The sequence below is a fragment of the Pteropus alecto genome, unplaced genomic scaffold (assembly GCF_000325575.1).
Source record: "Pteropus alecto unplaced genomic scaffold, ASM32557v1 scaffold155, whole genome shotgun sequence".
Classification (NCBI taxonomy): domain Eukaryota; kingdom Metazoa; phylum Chordata; class Mammalia; order Chiroptera; family Pteropodidae; genus Pteropus; species Pteropus alecto.
This window is the reverse complement of record NW_006438113.1, coordinates 12,229,980-12,253,112: the sequence shown is the minus strand read 5'-3', so window position 1 is coordinate 12,253,112 and position 23,133 is coordinate 12,229,980. Positions and strand designations below refer to the sequence as shown.

The 23,133-nt window shown below is 42.3% G+C and overlaps 1 protein-coding gene and 1 pseudogene across 2 annotated transcripts in view; one reads left to right on the top strand and one right to left on the bottom strand.

Moving 5' to 3' along the window:
• PSAP (prosaposin) overlaps nt 1-10,590 on the bottom strand; it is a 29,844-nt gene extending 19,254 nt beyond the window's left edge. For both annotated transcript variants that reach the window (XM_015592209.2, XM_006915539.3), the window contains exon 1: nt 10,401-10,590. In XM_015592209.2, coding sequence (XP_015447695.1) covers nt 10,401-10,440 — 40 coding nt within the window. In that variant the 5' untranslated portion in view covers nt 10,441-10,590. The remainder of the gene's footprint in view (nt 1-10,400) is intronic.
• Nucleotides 10,591-11,185: 595 nt separating this feature from the next.
• Nucleotides 11,186-11,303, top strand: LOC112482722 (annotated as a pseudogene).
• The last annotated feature ends 11,830 nt before the right edge of the window (nt 11,304-23,133 follow it).

Below are 23,133 nucleotides of genomic sequence, written 5' to 3'. Positions count from 1 at the left end.
AGCCTTCTAAGGCAATTTACCCACCATCTGAATTAAATGTTTCTGAAACGTGATATACTGAAAATATGAACTGCCTCCAAGTCCTATCCAAACGACCTTAAGCAATTGACTGTCTTTCTGAGTTTGTTTTTCATCTGTAAAGTGAAGATGAAGCCATTAATGTCACTGGATGGTTGTGAGAATCAAGATGACAAAATTAGGCATTTTCAAGTGCCAGAATACTACATCTCTCAACCATTATGCCTTTACCATCATCTCTCTGGGATTTTAATTTATCCACGTATCTCAACTGCCCTAGTAGGCTGCTCTGAAATCACAGTTAAGGGTTCAGATCATTGCTCCACCACTTCTAGTCATGTGACCTTGAGACTTCCGACTTCGATTCTGCAAAATGGCCTATTACTTGTACTCACTCCTGAGAGTGTGTAGGAATTAACCAATATTTGTAAAATATGGTGCAATGTTGGCATTCTGTAGCAATCCGATGAATGCATTACCATCATCGCCATCATCTGTAGTAGCAACAGGGCCTTTCTCTGATCCACTATCTTGCCCAGAACATATGCTCCACAAACAGCTAAATCAAGGCCCTTCTATTTGTTTGCTTTACACTTAATCAAGTAATCAACTGGCAGCTTAAAGAACCGGAGGGCTGTATCCCAAAAACCTCAGAAGTTGTTGGTTACTAAATTCAAGACCCAGGAGTCACAAGCCACACTGTCATGAGCCACGTGTCGACACTGTAACCTGGCTGCTAAACAAGAACCCCCGAATGAACACGGAGAGCTGCCCAGCAAGGCACCAAAAGTGAGACAGGAGAAACGCCTGCAGTAATTCATGAAAGTGAAGCCATGGGCTGATTCTCCTCCTATCTCCATAAAACTGTCATAGTTCAAATTATTTTTGGAACCTACCTTTTAGAAGAGCCCCCTCAAAGTCTCTCCTTTACTGGAAGGGTGAGGAAACAATATGGCAACAAAATTACTGCCCTGAGTGTTGGGTGCAGACAGACCTGACTGAAAACCCCTGCTCTGCTGCTTGCTAAAGCTGAGATTCATACATCTCGCTTACACCGCAGATATCTGCAAAATACAGAAAATAAGAGTGCTCCCTTTTCAGAAATTCTGTGAAGATTAATGAGAAAATAGAGAAAGCACTGAGAATGCCCAGTATCTACAAAACTGAGTTATCTGTACACTTAATTGTTAATGGTGGACTTGAAGAGGAGGTTGGCCAAGGAGAGGAGTTCTCATTCTAATTTTTATACTTTGGCATAATTCAGTTTTTCCCATGTTACCTTTACAATAAGAGAAAAAAAAAAAGTGAAATCTTCCAACCTGTCTCAGGGAACGATTATTACCCAATGTGGCAGAGACCATAAGTTGTTCCCTATGTCCATTCTTCACTTCTTTCAGAGGAACAGAACTATAGACTTTTAGCTGCACACATGGCTGCCAAGATTAAAAATATTTCGCAGTCTCTTTTCTAGCAGGACCTGGCCAGGAAACCACATGCTAGTTGATTGGATGTTAGTAGAGGTTATCATCTTTAGAGAGAAGTGTGATGGCTGGGCCTTTAGCACTCATGCTGGACCATGAAAAAAGAGGCTAGATCTCAAGGATGCAGAACATCGAGCTAGAAGAGTGAGAGTTCTGGACGCAGGACCACCATACTAGCCCTGAACTGCCTGACTCCTGAACTTCCTATGTTAGATAGGAACAGTTCCATCATATTTAAGCCACTACTATTCCAGGTATCTGTTGTCTACAGTCAAAATTAAGCCTAAGTAAATATTAGCTTAGTCACCTACCTCTTTCACCAGAACAGTCTCCAAATAACAAGCCTTTACTAAGGCTTACCCTCCATTTGAGGATAGGATATTTAAAAGCCTGTGTACACAACGTAATTACCAAAGATTTTGAAAAGCAACCTCAGAATGAAAGGGACATTTCCTAGAAGGTGTATCTTATTCTCTAATTCTTAAAACAATCAGTCTTATTATTTTAGCCATATAACATGTTTTCCTTTTAAATATTTTAGGTAGCATATGCTAAATACTGTTCAAGTCGAGCTACCAATAAAAGGATAACAGAAATTGCATGAAGCCTCCTACCACTGACAATCAGAGCAAACATTCCACAGGGCAGTGGATCTGCTGCCTGGAAATGTATCACCATGGCAACAGGCAGGTTGCTAAGAAACCATTAGAGGATAACCCCAGGAGGGGCAGCATCTACCTTAATTCCCTTGCATTCAGACATTTCTCAGAAGAATTCCAGCACTTAGATCCCCTAAGAGCAGGAGATAATGCAACACACTCAAAATTACTTGATCATAGCTGGTGTCACAAGTAGCTTCTATGGCAGAGAACACTTGTCTCTTCTTTACAGGACCCTGCTTTTGGAAAACATTCTGCAGAGCAGAAAAAAACTCTGCCCATTTAATCATTCAGAACTGCATACCCTGAGAGGCGGCCTGCCTTAATCTGGAGAAAGTAAGGTTCTAACATTCCTCTTATCACAAAAGAAATCCATGGCAATAAAGCTCTCAAGCTCATAAGGCTGACAGCCCATCACCTCTGGCCCAGATAAGCTATTATTTGTTATTTAAGACAAAGGTTCTTTCTTCCCTGCTTCTCCTCTCCTATTACTGCCTTGCTTTTTAATTTTCCTCACAAGCCAGATCATTCCAGAACAAGAAATCAATCTACATGGAGAAGGCTGTAGAGTTCTCAGGCAAGTTACCTTGTACAATAACTGAGGGACAAGAACGCAACCTTCTTAGATTGTACAAGAGCAATGCAAGATAGCATAATTAATTTTGGGAAGAGAAATTCCTATCTAGTTATTTGAGAGTACTCTAGTCCAATATAAATTCCTGCTAGCAAATTTCTTCCAAAATGTCAACCTATCGGGTGATGATCAGAGATGAACTTAAATCACCTTAGGTAAGATTATGCCACAAGTGGGCCTTGAAGAAGTGAACCCAGGCCTGGCAGGATTGCTCAGGGCCCAGTCAGGTGAACAGGTACAGGCAGCAGTGAAAGGCACATCTGCATGGTTCTAGACCCAGCCCAGGGTGCTGCTTAAGTCGATGCAGTGAGCCAGAAGCTGGCACGGGCCCTACCCCATCCCCACTTACTGGCTGGGTGGTCTCTGCACACTTGTAGAAGACAGTAATATGTTACAAAAATATTTCATGCAAATCCCACTAAGAAAATTCAGTGTTCTGGAATCGTCCTATGTGATTATTTATTAAAGTTTTAGGTATGTATGTGTCTACTACTATAAAGTCAGTCACTTTTGACTTACTTTAGTTAATACTTAATAGGAATACTGCCTTCATTTGAAATGCCAAACTCTAAATTCAGACCGTGGCATAAACTAGGGCAGGATATTAGAATGCCCCCGGCATTCTGATTTAGTTGCTCTCACCTCAGAAGGCTGTTGTGAACATTAAATCAATGCTAAGCAAAAACCACTTAGAACAGTGCTGGGTACACAATAAACTCTGTGTTAGCTATCATGATGGCTGTGGTCAAGGAGGGAGCTGCAGGCCTGGTGGGCCTGTGTTTTAGGGAGTTATTTTTCATTAAAAGTATATGTTAAATGTAATGCGTTTATCACCGTTTCTAAAATTTTTGTCAGCTTAATTTATAAGATGGTAAGTATCATAAGATACAACCCACACACACAAAAAAAGCTTTGAGGTCCGTCAATACACGGATCTTGAGATCCCTATTTCTCAAAACGTTTGAGAACCACTGAGGTAAACATTTATGAACAACCAACTTCTGGAAGCAAAAGGAGGAAAAACAACTTCCTCAATTTATAGCTGGTTCCCTTTTCAGATTTATCTCAAATCAGAGCCACCAGGGGTATCTAAGTCATGTTAGATTCCTGTGTCCCTACCACCCACATAAAACCCTCTCCCACAGTTTTTGGTAAGGGTCCTTCTACCCTGAACACAAACTATTATAAAGATCAACACTTCACATGAGCCCAAAGTCACCTTTGATTTGTCAACTCCTAAATATAATTTCTTTAAATTTCAATAAATAAAAGAAAATGCTTTATTTGTGATAAAGATTTCGCACTATTAACATTTAAGTGTCACCAGCACTTCCTGAGTTGACGTCTATTTGGCTACACCTTACACCACCACTCAGCGATGCTGAGCTCCTACTATGTGCCAAGCACTGGTGTACATGCTGCAGATACAGCAAGGGATCAAGACAGCAAATAAATATACCATATAATACCATAAGTAGTGGTGAGTGCTATGAAGAAAAATGAAACAAAGTGAAAGAAGAGCTAGACCAGGGCAGGGTGGCCATGGCCACTGCAGAAAGAGCCATGGAGAATTCTGATAAAGCAAGAGCTGAGCAAACTTGAATGGAGGGAGTAAACCTCATGGGTTATCTCGGGAGGAAGATGCCCCAGCAGGTGGAACACAAATTGCAAAGGTTCTGAGCAACAATAAGGTACCAGGGGTCAGCCCTGACCTGACAGAAGGAAAGGGAGAAGAGCTCTGAGAGGCAGCCAAGGGCCAGATGATATGTGACCTTGCAGGACAAACTTTAGGTTCTAATCTACTGAAACAGGAAGCCACGTGACCCGCTGGTATCAATGCTTACACATGTGGGACAGAATCCCTCGCAAATGCTAAAGAATTTTTTTTATTGTAATAACTGACATCACTAAGACTAACAAAAAGAACTTTCTATAGTATCTCCTTCAATCTTATTTATGAAGTGTCCACTCAAGTAAATTATTTCTTTATAAAAGCAGTATCTACCCAAATATGGCCAGAATTCAATTTTAAAATTTAAAAGTACCATTAGAATTCACTTCACTTTTTCTGAAACACAGATGTCCATCAATAGGGCTAACTAAACTGACACATCCATACAATAAAATACTCTGCAGCTATGTTTTAAACAGCTGAGAGGTAGGCAGAGATTAAGAAAATATGACAATAAGTGCAATGTGGTAATCTGGATTGGATCCTGGAACAGAAACATGAGATTAGTGAGAAAATTGGTAAAATCCAAATAAAGCTTGCAGTCTCGTTAACAGTATTGTCCTGATGTTAATTTCTTTCTTCTGACAAATGTACAGTGGTTATAGGTGTGAACAGAAGGCAAAGCTGGGTTAAAGGTATACAGGAACTCACTGTATTGTATAACTTTTCTGTACATCTAAAATTATTCCAAAATTTAAAAAGTTTTTTTGAAAAGGTAGTAGCACAGATCTATTTGGATTAGCATGAAATGACCTCCAAGTATAAATAAAAGGAGAAATGAAACGCAAATGAAAACTTTACCCTTTATCAAACCGGCAAAATTTAAAGTTTGACATTAAATGTTAATGATACAAATAAAAATACATATATTGTAGAAAAATTAATTGCCAAAATCATTTTAGAAAATAATTCAGCAATTTCCAGTCAAGGAGAAAATATGTACGCTCTACAACTCAACAATTCTGTTCCTAGGTATATCCTCTAAAGCAGGGGTCCCCAAGCCCCAGGCCACACCAGTACCGGTCTGTGGTCTGTTAGGAACTGGGCCGCACAGCAGGAAGTGAGCAGCGGGCAAGTGAGTGAATCTTCATCTGTGTTTGCAGCCACTGCCCAGTGCTAGCATCACCACCTCAGCTCCACCTCAGATCATCAGGTATTAGATTCTCAAAGGAAAACCAGTCCATGGTGCCAAAAAGGTTGGGAACCTCTGCTAAAGACATGTACGTTCATGTGCACAACAATATTTACAGAAGCAGTTTGTAACAGAAAAACAAGTGGTAATAATCCAAATGTCTACCAACAGAATGGAGAATAAGTATGATATAAATGGAATACTATACTCTAGTGAAAATGAAAGTTATATATTATCAACATGGATGAACCTCACTATTAAAAAAAAAACAAAACCCAAAAATAAATACAATATTCATAAAATGTTTAAAATATCCAAAATACTACACATACTATTAAAGGTTACACTTACATGCATGAAAGTGTAAAGACCTGCAGGAGGATGATAAATACCAATTTGAGGAACATGGTTATCTATGGAGAAAGGGGGGGTGGGGGGCGCAGAGGTGGAGGGTGGCAAAACAGACTTACCTCAGGTACCGGTTAGTTACAATAGGCCTAGATCTGAGAATCCAGGTTCCCAGGAACCAGCCCTGATCTGCTGGGCAGCTCTAACAAAAACTGCGTTTGGCAGCCTAGATATGGACTCCCACCTCCCTCCTAACTGTTAACTACCTACGCTGGTTTATTTTCCTGACTCAGTAATCCTGTCCAGCACACATACTTATAAGTCAATTTAATTTTATAAACTTACGACATCCTTTGACATGTAAGACACAAAGGGATAAAATCAAGAGCAGAGAAGGGTTACTGTGCTGGTGGGACAAGGACATTGACAAACACAATACTGTTTTTATTTGTGGTACAGCAGCTGAACTTACAGTACTACCTAAGCCCTGTCATGCAGTAACTTATTAAAGCCTCACTGCAACCCAACTACATAGGAACAATTATTAATCCCATTGTACAGATGGAGAAGCAGTTTAAGTAACTTGACCGAGGTCATACATCGACTGTCAGCAATATGATAGAGTTAAACTTCTATTCCACAGTACCATCTCAGTCCTATCATAAAGAATTACAAATTCCACAAGAAAACATGGATTTTATAAATTATTTTTTAGCACACAGGCCATTACCCAAGGCCATAATTCAGATTATTTTCTGCAACTTTGTGGAACAAAAAATAAGGCAGTTAGTTCTTCTGCAGCAGCCTAATTCTTCACCCTAATCACTATATTTCTTTTTATTATTATTATTATTATTAATGCCTACAGCACCTGGTCAGACATCGGGCTTGTTCAGGGTGTCAGGGCCGCAGACCATGGTCTGTGACTCCACTGGGGCGTGAACCCAGGACCTTCTTCTGCATGTAAAGCAGACATGCTAACCGCTACATTATGGAAACACGTCCTATCATTGTTTTAAATGGTTTAAAAGCAAACAAACAAAAAAAACAGACAATGTAATTACCATTCTCTTCTGCTGATTTAAAGAAAATCCAGACCTTCCTTCATGGTGGCAGAACCAGAGAGTAAAGCTTAGAGTTTGGCATCCGGCAACCTAGAATGCCCAGGCTAGAAGTTTGCCTCCGAAAGCCCTGGCATGAAAGTGGCCTGGTCTTGGCCTTGAGAGTTTCCCATGTCTTACTAGGTGATTTCTTCAGCCAACCACACCCTGTCTGCCCCTCCTTTTCCTCATTGTCAAGTCCCAGCCTGGTGATTCCTCAGCTTTACATACCAAGAAAATGGAGGAGCAAATTCTCCTTCCTCTAATTTAGAAAAATCCAGACCACTCAATCCAATACCCTTCAACTCTCATAGGAGGTACTAGATACGACTTGTCAAATGCAATTAAAGCACTCACCAAATCCCTAACTGGTTAATACAAATAATCCCATCATGAATTACATTAGTTTCAGAATAAAACTAATCACTGATCGAAAATTGACAAATGGGGGATTTATCCAAAATTCCTGGCAGGTGAGAACTGGAATTCTGTTGATATTCAGCAGACTATGACATAAATTTATGTCTTGCATCATATGCAGCAGTAGCTATCAAATAAATAGTATTTGTACATAATACATTCTAAGATCTCTAGAGAGCCTAGCTGCCTCAATACCTGGCAAACGCCATTCATCTGGTTAGCCATTACACGTGACAGTAACAGAGGCAGCTTAGCTTCAATGAGCACATACCACATCCCCACCACCAAGCCATATGCTTTACACATATCTACCTCATTAACACCGGAGAGCCTTTTACCACTAGAGGAATCACCCAACAATATGTCCTTACTGTATGATTCCTTTATGAAAAGTTTAAAAACTGCAATTTTCGCATCTATGGTGCTAAAAGCTAACAAAGTGGTTTCCTCTGGGACAAGTGAGACAGGGTACTGCATGCAGAGGCATAGGGGATTCTAGATGCTAATGCTCTAATAATCCTTGACCTTGGGGGCTGCTAATGGTGAGTGTATGTTCACTCTGTGGTAATTCATCAAATTGAACTCTTAATATGTGTTTCCTGTATGTAAATTACAACCCAGTAAGTTTGTAAAAGAGGTACATATTGATGGAAGGATAAGGAAAGAGCAAGCACTGCCAGGAATCCTGGGTTCTGATACTGACTTCCCCAGTAAATAGCCTATGATTTGGGAGAGTCAACTTTCAGAGGCCTCGGTATTTGGGAGAGTCAACTTCCAGAGGCCTTGGTGTCTTGATTCCTTACAGAAGTGAGATTAGATGCTCTCCAATTTTCTCAGCATACCATCACTTCCCTTTCTTTTTCAGGTGCATAAAAGCGAGAAACGACCGACCGTAGGGGTAGAAAAACGACTCAAAAGCGAGTAAGTGTCTCTACCATGAGGACATCATTAAAACACAAACCATAAAGCTTTTCCAGATTCAGGATGACGCTGTTGCAACATGCTGGAACGGCCAGTTCTAAGCATCTTCCGGGGAGCAAATGATAGTTGCAGTCACTACGCACCTTCATTAACAAACTCAATATTATTACAAATTTTAGGAATAACATTTCCAAAAAGTTATGATGGGGCCAGAGCTGTCAAGGCAAGCAGGCATTCATATACTATGTTATCAGCATGACCTTGGCATAATCCAAAAGGACTGGCAGCAAGGTTAAAGGAAGGCCATTATAATACACCCCATTTACCCAAGTGTCCAGGGAAGAGGGTCTCTTGGCTAAGTTAATATTTTGGTTAGCCATCTACCCCCATATTCCAGAATAAGACTTTGCATTTCCAAAGAAACAATTAAGCCCCGTTTGGGTGGTGTGAGTGATTCAGGAGTCTTAAATGTCTTATGAGGAGTGACTCACTAAGAACAATTGTTTGGTACTGAAAAAAAAAAAAAAAACTGTTCTCAATCAATATAGAAAATTTAGAGACTAGTATTAATTTATTATACAGACCATGGACTAACAAGCAGTATGATCTCAGTAAGAAATTTTCTTCAGTGACTATAAAATGAAAAATATAAGCGGATCACCTTTCATAGTATACAAGTAAAACTAATGAAAGAGCTTGGTTTAAGGCTCAGAAACATTTCTGTAGAGTTACTAAAAACTAACATGAGGAAAAATATCTTAAATTTATTTCATCTATAAATATTTTCTTTGATTTTCCACCAACTTCTATTATCCATTTTGTTACTACTTATTAAAATCTGGATGGATGCATGATAATAAGAATGAAAGCTAGCCCCTAAATTACGTAGTTAATAAACAGAAATAAATCAAAGTTGGTCCTAAAGATCAGGTTCATTTCCCTCATCGGGCTATTATTTGAAAACAGCCAAACCTGGGATCCTCTCTACATATAAATTAAAATCTGGCTCCACAGCTATCAAATTACAGAATTTTGATAAGTAATCAACTTCATACTTTTCCCTGTACCACATGATTAAAATTAGGTTAGCATGAGAAAGCAAGAATTAGAGGGGGGAAAGGTCACAGTGACATAGGGAGGGCACAAGGGCCCCTTCTAATTCCAGGAAGGCAGTGTGGCTTGTTCCCATGAGCTACCTTCATAATCTGCAGTGGTTTTTAACAACCAGTATTATTTCAAGGCAATAAACTGGTGTAAGAATACTCCTGTGCACAACAACTTCTCCCGTACTTATGTTTTCCCCAAATGTAGGCCACTGCTAACGCCAGCCAATGACTGTGCAAGACATTTTAAAGCAGGTAAAATGAGGGCCCCACTGCAAAACCATTAGAACCACAAAACCGCCTTCAAAACGTAAGATCAAAAGTAAATAAATATGCAAAGATAAACATCGACACAGATGGTATAGTGTAGTTATGAGCTTCCTGCAACTTCTATACTCTTAAAAACTGTGGGGCAACTGAGGCCAAAGGCCAACGTGTGTCCAGTTGGATGGGGCTCCGGTCCATCTCAATCATGTGCGCCCAGCACCAGCACAACGCAGCGGCTAGAAGGCTCACCCTACAGGCCCACCGCCAAAGGTGGAAGGGCAGCCTGGCGGGGAGGCCCCGGGCGGCCCCAGCCGCGCCCGCACCAGCCGCACCGGCACCGACTCGAGCCCTGAGGGAGATGCCGCCCGCCTCGCCCACTCGCCAGGACCCCATGCCCTTAAGCGGCCGGCTGGGCGTCTTCTCCGCGGGTCTCCCAGCCAACTCCCGCAGGCGCCTGCGCAGTGCGCTCCCCTCGCCAGCCCCAAGGGGGAGCAGAAGGACGAGGCTCAGGACAGCCTGCTCCAGGACCAGTGGGCCGCGTTCTGCTGGGGACCACTTCCTCAGGTTGGGGGTCCCAGGGCTTACCCGCGCCCAGGAGGCTGGCCAGGAGGAAGACCGAATACATGGTGCCGCCTGACTCCACTGTCTGCAATGCAGAGCGTCAGCTGATCGTCTGCGAATATAAGCCTGCCCTGCCCCGAAGCCTCTCACCGCGCAGGCGCAAGCTCCGCCCCGGCCGGGCCCAACCGAGCTCCCAGCGGCCTGACTCAGCGCCGCACAGGGCGCCTGCGCGAAGGTCAGGCGGAGCTGCGGGACGAGGACAGGCGGGGTCGAGAGGGGCACCATAGTAGGAACAATGTGTGGGGGAAGGGAAGGGAGAGGTAGCCAAAATGAAAACTAATAACTGAATAAGTCAGCATTAGGGATTATCTGTATAAAGTATCGGTTAAGCCTCACATTTTTTCTATGAGTTAACATTTTTTATTAGTAGTACCATTTTTCAAATGAGAATCCATACTAAAAATGGTTAACTTTGAGTTCTCACAGTCAAAATTCAAACTCACCACCTAACCCACACTGTCTCCTGAATGTTTATAGCATTTACCTTGCTGGGGGCCAACGTGTAGCTTCATTCTGGGCCCTGATTTTCCCTCTTGATATTTACAGTCACTTCTCCACAATGACCCACAGGCAAGCTTTTCAGTCAATACAGCCCTTCGCAACGTTCCACCTCGGTTTGTCCGTAGACTTGGAGTGGAAGAAAGGGATTAAGGAGTAAACTGGAGAATGGGAAGTGCCTCAGCCACTGGAAAAGGGAACAAGAAGTGAAGCCTGAATTTGAAACCCCTGCTAAAAATCAGCCCAGGAGCGTCTACGGCCATGCCACCCTGAACGTGCAGATCTCCTCTGACCTCAGAAGTTAAGCAGGGTCGGACCTGGTTAGGACTTGGATGGGAAACCACCTAGGAAGACCAGGTGCTGTAGGCAAGGGGAGAAAAAAACCAGCCAGGGCCCTTGCTGGGGAAGGAAAAGGCCCCGCCCTGTCCAGCCTTCAATCCTAATTCTATTCCAGAATAAGAAAGACCTGGGTGGCCTACACAAAACCACTCGCCTTGTACCTGTGGCTGACCCTTCTGGTTCTGAGCAGTGGAATGATGTGACCCTGCCCCCTCTCACTTCCCCCCAATACCTACCAGCTGGAGGGAAGGATAGGAGGGAAATCTCACCTATTAGGGCAGGTTCTTAAAGGTCATTTAGTCACAGTCCATCCTTGTACCAAAGGGGAAACAGGCCTGGAGGGGGAAAAACATTTATCTAAGGTCACAACTGACTTCGGTCAAACAAACTCTGGATTCCATTCACCTTTCACAATCTGTAACCTCTCTTAGAAACAGCTCACAGAGAAGTCGCAGAGCCTTTGGCTCTCTTCCTCCACCACTCCCACACTGCAAGTCTTACTTCCCAGTGGGGAGCTGCATGGGGAAGTGTGCACCACCATGGACATTTTGAAAGAACTGAGTAAAGTTGGGACAAGATTTAGTCTAGACTGGATGCCTTACCAGTCAGTCTCAATGGCCAGAGGTAGACTGCATGTTTGCCCCATCTGCAGGCTTTCTAAATCCATGCACAAGCAAGGGGCAGACCATCCCAACAGCCAGATAAACAAAGGGGAGGTGGGGCTCTAAAACACAACCCTGTCCCTCAGCTCCTTGCTGATGCAACAGGCAAAGAATCCCTGTGTTCTATGCAGAGGTTACAAGACTCCAAGCCACTTTAGTGGAGTTACTGAGCAATCAGTGACAGAACCTGAACCAATCAGGTCAGTGTTTCTGAGGTGAATTTTTGCTGTCTTCATTTGCACAACTGGAACACAACAGTAATATGTTCCTTCATCCACTTCCTTCCCTTTAAAGACAGAATTTTAATAAAGAAGATTAAAACAGTAAGTCGCTTATTATAATTTTTTACTAAGCCAATAGATGCTTAAATCCTTTTAAAATACCTTCCTAATCATCCATACATAGAGAACAAGAGCCGTGAAGCTATTTGGGCCTTTTGATCCTATCATACCATTCCTAGTATATACCTCCTAGGGAAATAATCCAGAGCTAAGAAGTATTTTATCCAAAGTGTTCACAGAAGGGCCCTTTATAAAAGAAGAAACTGAAAAGATCTCAAATGCTAAATAATGATTGGCTAACTAAGGAAACCAGCCTGGACAAAACAATAATACTCAAAGTAGCTATGGACCATGAGGCGGAAGCAACAGGCCTGCAAGGGAAGTGGGTTCCAAGAAATATGGGCAGAACAAAGCCCTATCTTCTAATTCAAGCCCTGCCACTGACTTCCCAAAGAGGACCAAGGAGCTGGTGAGAGAGATTCAGGATCCTCTAGTCCAGGCAGGCACTGTGGAGCCACGCCCCCTGCCCTGTCTCTCACAGGAGGCTGTATTTTCAGTGAGGAAAGAGAACTGGAGATGGGAAGAGAGTCTGCTGACTTTGAGTCAACTGTCTTTGCATTATTTCACTCATCAAAATGTTCACATGTTACTTTGCACTTTTTAAAGCAAAAATTATAGGAAAATTTACAAAAGAAAAGAAAATGCCCTTCATTTCCTCCCTACTGGAAGTTCAAGTTTTCAGGGAACCAAAAAGCTCATTTTTCCTCAGAAATGTGAGCCATACTGGAGATTCCGGCAGAGTTTCTGATGGCTTCCCAGTTCTGGGTCCCAGTTCCTCATGGTGCCCCACTTCTACTGCCTGACATCTCTTGAAATACCCACCTGCCAGCTCCTTTTATTAATTCCCATGCTGGCCCAAGAGGGCTTCCATCAGTTACCGTTTCTACAACTGAAAGAGTCCTTAGCCAACACAGCTGGTACAACTGCAGCATCAGCTATGAAGACTCGGCTGTTGTGGGGCCACCAGCTTGGCCCCACAGCTCTACTCTGGCTCTCCAACAGCCACACTGGAACCTCATCCTGCCCTGGAAATCCCCCTACCCATCTCCGCTATGTCTCAAACAACGAAGTTTAGGTTCCTCTCCCTGCGGCATCTCCCTCAGCAAAACCTCCGGCCTCCAGTCTCTCCGACTGGCCTTTGCCTTTCTGCCTAGTCTGGACCCCTCAAGCAACCATTCAAATAAGCCTCAGCCCTTCCCAGGGACTCCTTTCCCATCAAACTTCAGTGACCCCACCCACCAATTCTCTGCTTCTGATTTCTTCTCTTTAATCTCCACCTGCCGTGGGCTGCTAGAGAAATCAACCATCTCAGCCAGGCTCCCCAAGTCCTCTGTGGTACTCAGCACTTATTTAGCCCTCCCATGTGGCAGCGTCTGCTATTGTCTCCTAATATCCTTCACCTCTTTTTCCTTGATTTTGATGGTAATCAAATCCCCTATTTCTGACTGGGTACATGGCCACCCAGAATAAAGACTACATTTCTCAACCTCCCTTGCAGCCACAGGACTTCATTCTGGCCAACGAGATAAAAGAACAAGTGCCTATTTTGTGATTTAGGTACTGTTTTTAAAAGGAAGAGACATATCCAGTGCAACTATTTTGCAACTGGCCATAGTGCTGGAGGAATGTCCTGGAAGTTCCCACTGACCCAGGTTGTTGCCTTGAAGGGGCAGGTGGTCCCAGGAAATGAGCAAACAGGCAGATGGGCATCAGAGGGTCAGCAGCTATTTATCAGCTGGTATAGAAGTAGTTTAATTATTTCACTACTGATACAACTCTACTGACCTGTGCCAGCTAAGTGTCAGCCCTGACTACAAACTCCTTTCTTCTTTATGCTGCTTGGGTTGCAGATATAATGGCAGGAGCTGGAGCATCCATCCTGGACCATGAGGTAGAAGCCTTGTTAAGGATGACAGCAAAACAAGATAAGAGCCTGGATCCCTGATGATTATATCTGCCCTAGACTATCCAACTACAGACTTTATGTGAACACACCCAAATCTTATTCAAGCTTTCATTATCTTGAGTTTTTGTTACATTCAAGATCTTCTCAAGGATGCTCAAGTCCCTACATCATCTTTATCTAAATCACGCTCATTTCTTATTTTACCTCTCCCCTTCTGTCTCTGAAGAGGGAATGCCTTTTCTTCTCTTTGTGAGGCTAAACTTTAGCTGCTAAACCCTTCTCTGCTTTTGCTAATTAGCACCTGTGACCTCTAGGACAGAACTAATGTTCTGCACATTCTTTTTGTTCATTGTCTATGCCTTACTAATTGTTAAAGATTTTTAATATCATTGCTTTAGCACTTTGCACCATCACTTGTCCTTTCCATTTTTTATCTTCAGTCTCCCACCCTTGCCACTGACTCTTCCCCCTCAGACTAGAAATATATGAAAGCTCTCCCATCCTAAAAGAAAGCTTTTCTCACCCTGGGCTTTTGCTTAAACAACTGAGCTTTCTCCAACCTTCCCTTCCCTGTCACACTCCTTGAAACAGTCACCTTTACTCACTGTATCTACTACTCTCCCTCCAGACTAATTCTAACCCAGCCCATCACTCCACTGAAAGACTTTTTGAAAGTAGATTGTAAATTCCTACATAGAAAGCCTACCAATACCTTCCCTACAATGCCGCTCCCCACCCCCATCAACTTGACATCAGTGACACAGCACCACTCTGCACGATGTTAGATGTGCAGCACATAAGCCCTTATGCCCACTTCCTGACCCATGGCAGACATAACTATTAGAACTTGACCGTGAAACCTTTTCAACTCAGTACAGGCTGACCTCTGCAATATCGAAGTTTCTGTTCCAGACCACCATAATAAAGCCAGTATCACAACAAAGCAAATCAAAATCTTTTTCCTGGTGGAGGGTCTTGCCTTCAGTTTGTAAAAAAAAAAGAAACGCAACACCTGTCAAACACAATAAAGAGACGCACAGTAGAACAAGCACACCAGCTGCTTTTACCAACCAATCAAAGTTAGCTACTGATCAGCTCTTTTACCACCCTTCTTAGCTGGGGTTCCCTGGGGGAAAACTCTGAGGCTGAGATGTGTGGGCAGTTTATTGGGGCATGCTCTCAGGATCATACCTATGAGGCAAGTAAGGGCAGCAAAATAGGGCAGAGGGGTAAAATAAATTGCAGAGAAGTTGCAACAGGTGCCTCACCCCCCTGCAGAATAGTCCTCAACTGAGGCCAGGGGAATGACCTTTATACCTCAACGTAATACTGCCCCAGAGGAGGGCTGTAACTTTGTGGGCCAGGGGCTCCTTTTTGCTAAGGCAGTTCCTGAAGAGGGGCTGTTATGGACTGAATGTTTGTGTCTCCCCACCCAAAATTCATGCTAAATTCTTAACCTCCAGTGTGTCTGTATTTGAAGATGGGGCCTCCAAGGAAGTAATTAAGGTTAAATGAGGTCATAAGGTTGGGACCCTGATCCTGTAGAATTAATGTCCTTATAAGAAGAGACACCAGAGAGCTTGCTCTCTCCCCACCCTCCCCCCTCCCCCGACCTGTACACATTGAGGAAAGGCCATGTGACAATTGAGGGGCACTCATATTGAGAAGGCAGCCATCTACAAGCCAGGAAAGAGCCTTCACCAGAAACCAAATCAGCAGAAACCTCCAGAACTGTGAGAAAATAAATGTATTTTCAGCCCTCACTCTATGGTATTTGGTCATGGCAACCCGGGCTGACTAAGCCAAGTGCACAGTTGTGAGCCCTCAGCAGGCAGCCCTCCAGGCAGCAGGCAGATGAGGTCCTTGATGCCGATGAGGAGATCTAGTAGTGCCCTTCACCACTCTACCATCCCTGTTCTCAATTGTTCCGCTCCTCTGACATTTCAGAATACAAGGCCTGGGCCCTAACCCAACTCTGCAATTGCTGTTCCCTCAAACTCCCAGCTTCACCCTCCATCCCATGATTCCAGCCACTCTGCCTCACATCCTCTGTGGTTGCCTAAATAATGTAAGCAGTTTCACATCTATGCATCCTATAAATACCTCCCTCCTCCGACCACCACTTCCCTGTCTCAAATTATAACTCTTATTCGACCTTCAAATCCCAGTCAAAAGAATACTCCTAGAGTGAAGCCTTTTCTCTGCTTTAGGAGATGGCAGAGACTCCCTCTTCCTTGTTCCTCCTATTATCTATTTGCTTCTTTATTTTAGTAAACCCAAGGAGGAAAAGTAATTTAACCAGTCATGCAGCCAGTAAATAACAGAACTGAGACCAGAGCTGGCTCTCCAGAATTCTAGTCCTCTCAATTTATCAGCTTAATATCTCTGTCCCAAGCACCTTCTTCTCAAGTAGCTCTTGTTAATATTTTAGCAGTACATTTATAGAGCACCTAGTATATTAAGCTCTGTACTAAGGGCTGATGACACCCAGTTGAAAGACCCCAGCTAAGTGGGAAGGCCACACAAGGGGCCTGATATTACCTTGTCCCCTCTGGGAAAGCCAGAGTACCCACCAGGCCAATAGCTCTCTCCTTGACCATAGGCCCCGCCCCCCTCTAGGCTGAGCATGAGCACAGTGCCAGGCAACTAGTCTATTCTAGAGGCTGGCCGGCCCCCAGGATGTGGCAAGGACCCAGAGCTTTGCCCACAGAGACATAATTTTTATTATGAACACTCATAGTGGACTGTGCCTGGCTGAGCCAATCAGATGCTCTCTGGGAGCTCCAACAGAAGCCTCTCAGAGCACATGCTGCTGAGTCAGCAGAACTTGAGGGGGAAGGGCAATGCTGAGTCACTGGGAGAAAGTCTGCAAGTCTATGAGGTCAGAGTCTTTTTGAGAATCTGCTGAAAGCTGTCTCTGCCAAAAACTGCTTAGACAAATCATTATGTACTGGTTTTTAGGAGGCTCTCAGACCTCTACCATCCATCTCTGAATGTCAGAACGAGAACTTTAATAAGTCCAAAGAGGGGAAGTGACTTGACTAGTCATGTGGCCAGCAAATAACAGAACTAGGGAAAAAAACCAGCCCTCTGGGATTCCAGTCCTCTCAATTTATCAGCTTAATCTCCCTGTCCCAAGCACCTAGTGTAAATGAACTCATGAGGCTTCAGCTAGAAAAAAAAGATACTTATTCCAGGGTCGCAGTGTTTGCAAACCATAAAATAAATACAACTAGGCAATATCAGAGTATTTCAAACAAGAAAGAAAAGCTGAGCATACATAATAAAAATTATGTCTTTGAGAAGAATCGGTCCTGAATTCTTAGCTTCTGGATTGGTTTGAGATAGTAATTCTCTAGATGACCAATGGTCTGGATGATGAGTATCAGGCTGTGTGGATACATGAACATTCTTTCTCTAGTCCTTCAGGGCATAATTAGAGGGCTATCTGGAGGTTTGATGTTTATTTAGGCATTGACACAAGACTGGAAAGTCTAGTATTTTAAGTGCTCAGGCTAGTTACAAAAATAGAATTGTTTCCTCATACCTCAACTTGCTTGATTTCAGTAATTTAGCACCTTAGCTATAGTGATTCCATTTTATTTCTTTAATCTATTCCTCACAATTATCAAAGCCCCTTCCCCTCCAACCCCCCAGCCTCGCAACACCCCCACTTCAAGGTTTAGCTGCATGTCACCTCCTGGGAAGACTCCCTGCTCCCTCTAGCTTCAAGCATCTTTTTCTTCCTCCAACATCTAGAGCACTCTCAAGCCCTTGGCCAAGCCTGGAGGGTAAACAATAAGGAAGATGAGATTGGACCAAATAGTTCCTGAACCTGAAAGGAAAACAAAAACTGGGTTATAAGCAAGTTAATCACATTAGCAAAGCTTCCTTAGGGGCTTAGAATTTAGGGGAGGGACAGATAGAAGAATCAAAAAGGCAAACTGGCATTATACAGTAATAACAACAACAATAACAATGACAATTAGCATTAATAGACTGCCTGTTATATGCCAGGCTCTCTGCTTTTCAATCTACAAACATGATCTGAAATTTTTAAATCAAAGATTGATTATGCCCATTTTACAGATAACGAAACTGAGTCTCAGGGAGGTTGGCTTGCCTAGGATAGTCCTGATCCTGGCAGAACCAGGATTCAAGCCCAAGACAGCTTGGGGCCAATGCCTATCCCACCCTGCCTCCATTTAGGATGGCCAGAATTGCTCGTGAGTGTCCTGGCTGGGACACTCACCCTGGTGCCCAAGGCAGGCAAACACTAATTATGGAGATGCACCAGAGCCATCAGGGCCTGATGCCATCAAACAATCATGGTCTGTGTTCAAGTTCTGCTTGCACTAATTGCAGGGAGAAAATGCACTTTTGGTTAGGCATATTATTCTGTCCATGGGACAGGGCTTTTCCACAAGGTAAAGGCTGTTGCAGTGGTTTATGTATTGGACTGTTAAGTTTGTTCGTGAATCTCATCCACTCTGGGCTTTGAAAACATTAAACTTCTCACTCAGTCAGGTGGACTAAGACCCTTGGACCACCATAACATCATCAAGATTTTGGCACCCTATGAAGCCAACTGGAAAGAGCTGTGTCCACGGAAGAAATCGTTGTGACCCTTGGAGACATAAGCCTATTTCAAGGTAAAATTTGCCCATTTAATCACAAATTCAACTAAACCATATTCGTGGCCAGCCCTGGGCCAGGCACTGTGTATATGATGGCACAAATGTCTTTCTGTCCCCAGGAGGTCACAGTCTGGGTGGGGATTCAGATAAGTGAACACTTGCCTTTTCTGCGAGGAGACAATGGCTGAACATTTCTGAGCAATCTGTTTTCCCTTCTTCTCCGTGGAGGATTATAAAGGTACGATCCTCAAGACACTTTTAAATTTGAGACCCAAATCCTTCACCAAGGGGTCCCATGCAATGCATGACTTCTTCAGGGGCTCTCCAAGGGCACAACAAAGTCTGTTCTGATGGTGTTTATTTGTATATATCAGGCAGGATCCACAAAACAGAGGCCGGCCCAGTGGCCCAACCTCTGTCACAGACCTAAATCTAGGTCTACCTGCACTTATGGAAAACACCTGTTAAGGAAACCTACAGTATACCATCACAATCCTCTTACTCATCTTTTGCTTAGAAATAGGACTTCCTAGCCTCGTGAGGCAATCCCCAACCTCCTAGGCAATCATGTCTTGTTTTAGTGTTGCTTCTTCTAACATTCTATAAAACTCAGCCTTATACTACCCAAAGCAATCAATAGATTCAATGCAATCTCTATCAAAATGCCAATGGCATTTTTCAGAGATCTAGAACAAATAATCCTAAAATTTATATGGAACCATAAAGACCCCGGATAGCCACGGCAATCCTGAGAAAGAAGAACAAAGTTGGAAGTATCACAGTACCTGATATCAAACTATACGACAAGGCTACAGTGATCAAAACAGCATGGTACTGGCATAGAAACAGATACATTGATCAATGGAACAGAAATAAAGCCACACCTATATGCTCACTTAATACATGACAAAGAAGGCAAGAATATACAATGGGGTAAAGACAGTTTCTTCAATAAAAAGTGCTGGGAAAATTGGACAGATACATATATAAAAAAAGAAACCGGACTACCTTCTTACACTGTATACAAGAATAGACTTGAAATGGATTAAAGAGTCAAATGTAAAGCCCCCAAACCATAAAACTTCTAGAAAAAAACATAAGCAATAATCTCTCTGACATTGTTATTTTCAGACATATCTCCTTGAGCAAGGGAAACAAAAGAAAAAAATAAATAAATGGGACTACATCAAACTAAAAAATTCTTGCACAGCAAAGGAAACCATCAACAAAACGAAAAGATAACCTACGGAATGAGAGAAAATATTTGCTTATGATACATCTGATAAAAGGTTAATATCCAAAATATATAAAGAACTCATACAATTCAACAACAACAAAACAAATGATCCAGTTAAAAAATGGATAGAAGACCTAAACAGATATTTCTCCAAAGAGGAAATACAGATAGCCAATAGACATATGAAAAAATGCTCAAGGTCACTAATCATCAGAGAAATGCAAATTAAAACCACCGTGAGATATCACCTCACACCTGTCAGAATGGCTATCATGAATAAATCAAAGAACAAGTGTTGGTGAAGATGTGGAGAAAAGGGAACCCTCATACACTGTTGGTGGGATTGCAAATTGGTACAGCCACTGTGGAAAATAATCTGGAGAGTTCTCAAAAATTTAAAAATAGATATACCTTTTGACCCAGCAATTACACTTCTGAGTAGTCATGCAAAGAAAACCAAAACAATAATTCATAATGATCCGTGCATCCCTACCTTAATGGTAGCACAATTTACAATAGCCAAGATATGAAAGCAACCTAAATGTCCATCAACAGACGATTGGATAAAGAAGTTATGGTTCATATATGCAGTGAAATATTACTCAGCCATTAAAAAAATGAAATCCTACTATTTGCACTGACATGGATGGACCTAGAGGTTATTATGCTGAGTGAAAACTAATCAAAAACAGACTCACAAATATAGAGAACAATCTGGTGATGGCCAGAGGGAAGGGGGACTGGGGGGCTGGGAGAATGGTGTGAAGGCTTAAAGAAGTACAAATTAGTAGTTGATAATTGGTCACGGGGATGGGGAGCATGGCAGAAGGAATGCAGTTAGCATTAATATGTTGGCTAGGAGGAGGGCCAGGGGAGGGAGGGAGCAATTGGAGGGATCATTTTATAAACTATATAAATGTCTAACCAATGTACTGTATACTTGAAACTAAAAAAAAAACAAAACTCGGCCTTGCCCAAAATCTCTCAGAAAGAGTACACTACTGCTTATAAGGCCCTGTACTCCCCCCGTCCATAGATGGTTTCCTTTAAATAAAGGACATCAAACTCATTACTAAATTGTATTCATTTTTTCATTTGACAATTCTCAATGGACCCCTGCCCCACAGCCTCTGAGCAGGCTCCAGCCCTTCCCTAGAGCTAGGAACATTGGGTGAACAGGACCATCTTCCCCCTTAAAACCCAGTCATAGAAAACTAGAGAAACAGTCAAAAGATCAGTCGTGGCCACAGGGTGGAACTGAGGTAGAGAGATGCATAGCACAGGGGGTTTTTAGGGCAGTGAAACTATTCTGTATGATACTGTAATGGTGAATACAAGACCTTAAGGGAGTTCGGAACTGGCCTCCCCAAGACTTGCTACTTTGACATGTGGATTATTTTGAGCCAAAGGCATCTGAGACTCTGTGGGCTTAAGATAAATTTTTATCACTCCCTTAAAGAATTTAAATTGCAGGCCTTGCCCATAATAGGAGTTATCAACAGAAATAACTTTTTATGATCCATCTAGAGGTCAGGGTAAACATCTAATTACTGAAAGTCTGTTCTTATCATTCTGAGAGTGGCCTTTCTCCCCTCTGAAGCCTCAGGCGCTTCACCTCATCCTTAGCTCAGAATGCCATATACAGTTCATTTTAACTTTCTGTCTCTGAACCTCTCGTGTACGTGGGGTCTCAGACTCATGTATGTGGGGTTCCCATACATACATACGTTATTAAATTTGGTTATTTTCTCTCGTTGATCTGTCTCATGTCGATTTGATTATTATACCAGCTGCGAGAAACTCGAGGATAAAGGGAAGTTTCTTCCTCTTCCACAACATTATGCATTTGTCAAAAGAATGAACCCAAATGTAAACTATGGACTTTAGTTAATAATAGTATGTCAAAACAGGTTCATTAATTGTAACAAACGTACCACAGTAAAGCAAAATGGTAATAATAGGGAAAGTGGGGAGAGGAGGGAAGGGGCACATGGGAACTCTATCGCCTATTCAATTTTCTGTAAAAATTCAACTGCTCTAAAAAATATATTCTGTTAATTAAAACAAAACAAAACAAAACACCCCGCCCCAGAAATCAGACCTTAAAAGGCCTCCAGGGATGTCCGATTTGCCCCGGAAGTAAATAAAAAGGTTGTGACTCTGCAGACACACTGAGGCCTCCAGTGGCTCTTACAACACTAAAGCAATGTTAAAATATGTGATGATATAAAGTGGAAAATCAAAGTACAGAGATATTTATTATGCTCCATTTGTGTTAAAAAGAAAAAAACATTTGTACATATTTTATCATAATTGCATAAAATATCTCTGGAATGATTTAGGGCAGGTAGAAGGACAATTTTTTACTAAACTTCCTTTAGAATTTATTTAGAAACCATGTAAAGGCATTTTCCATTTTAAAAAAATAAAGAAGGTTAAAACTAGTATAAAGTGGCCAATAACATTAATTATCAGATGAGAAGATCAACATCATTGGTTATCAGGGAAATGCAAATAAAAATCATAATGAGAGACCCTTTCACACCCACTAGAATGGCGCTTACCAAAAAGGCAGATAATAACAAGTATTGGCGAGGATGTGGATAAACTGGACCCCTTTTACACTGCTGGTGGGAATATAAAATGGTGCAGGCACTGTGGAAAACAGGCTGGCAGTTCCTCAAAAGGTTAAACATAGAGTTACCATATGATCCTAGGTATATACTCATTGGAATTGGAACTGTAAACATACATCCATGTGAAAATGTGTACATGAATATTTATAGCAGTATTATTCATGGTAGCCCCAAAGTAGAAATGACCCAGATGTCCATTACCTGATGAATGGATGAACAAATGTGGTATATCCATACAATATTATTTAGCAATAAAAAGGACTGAAATACAGACACATGTTTACAACATGGGTAAACTTTGAGAACATTTTGTTAAGTGAAAGAAGTCAGCTAAAAAAAGCCATGTATTGTATGGTTCCATTTATATGAAATGTCCAGAATAGGAAAATCTATAGAAAATAGAGCTTGCCAGAGGCTGAAAGGGATGGAAGATTTAGGGGT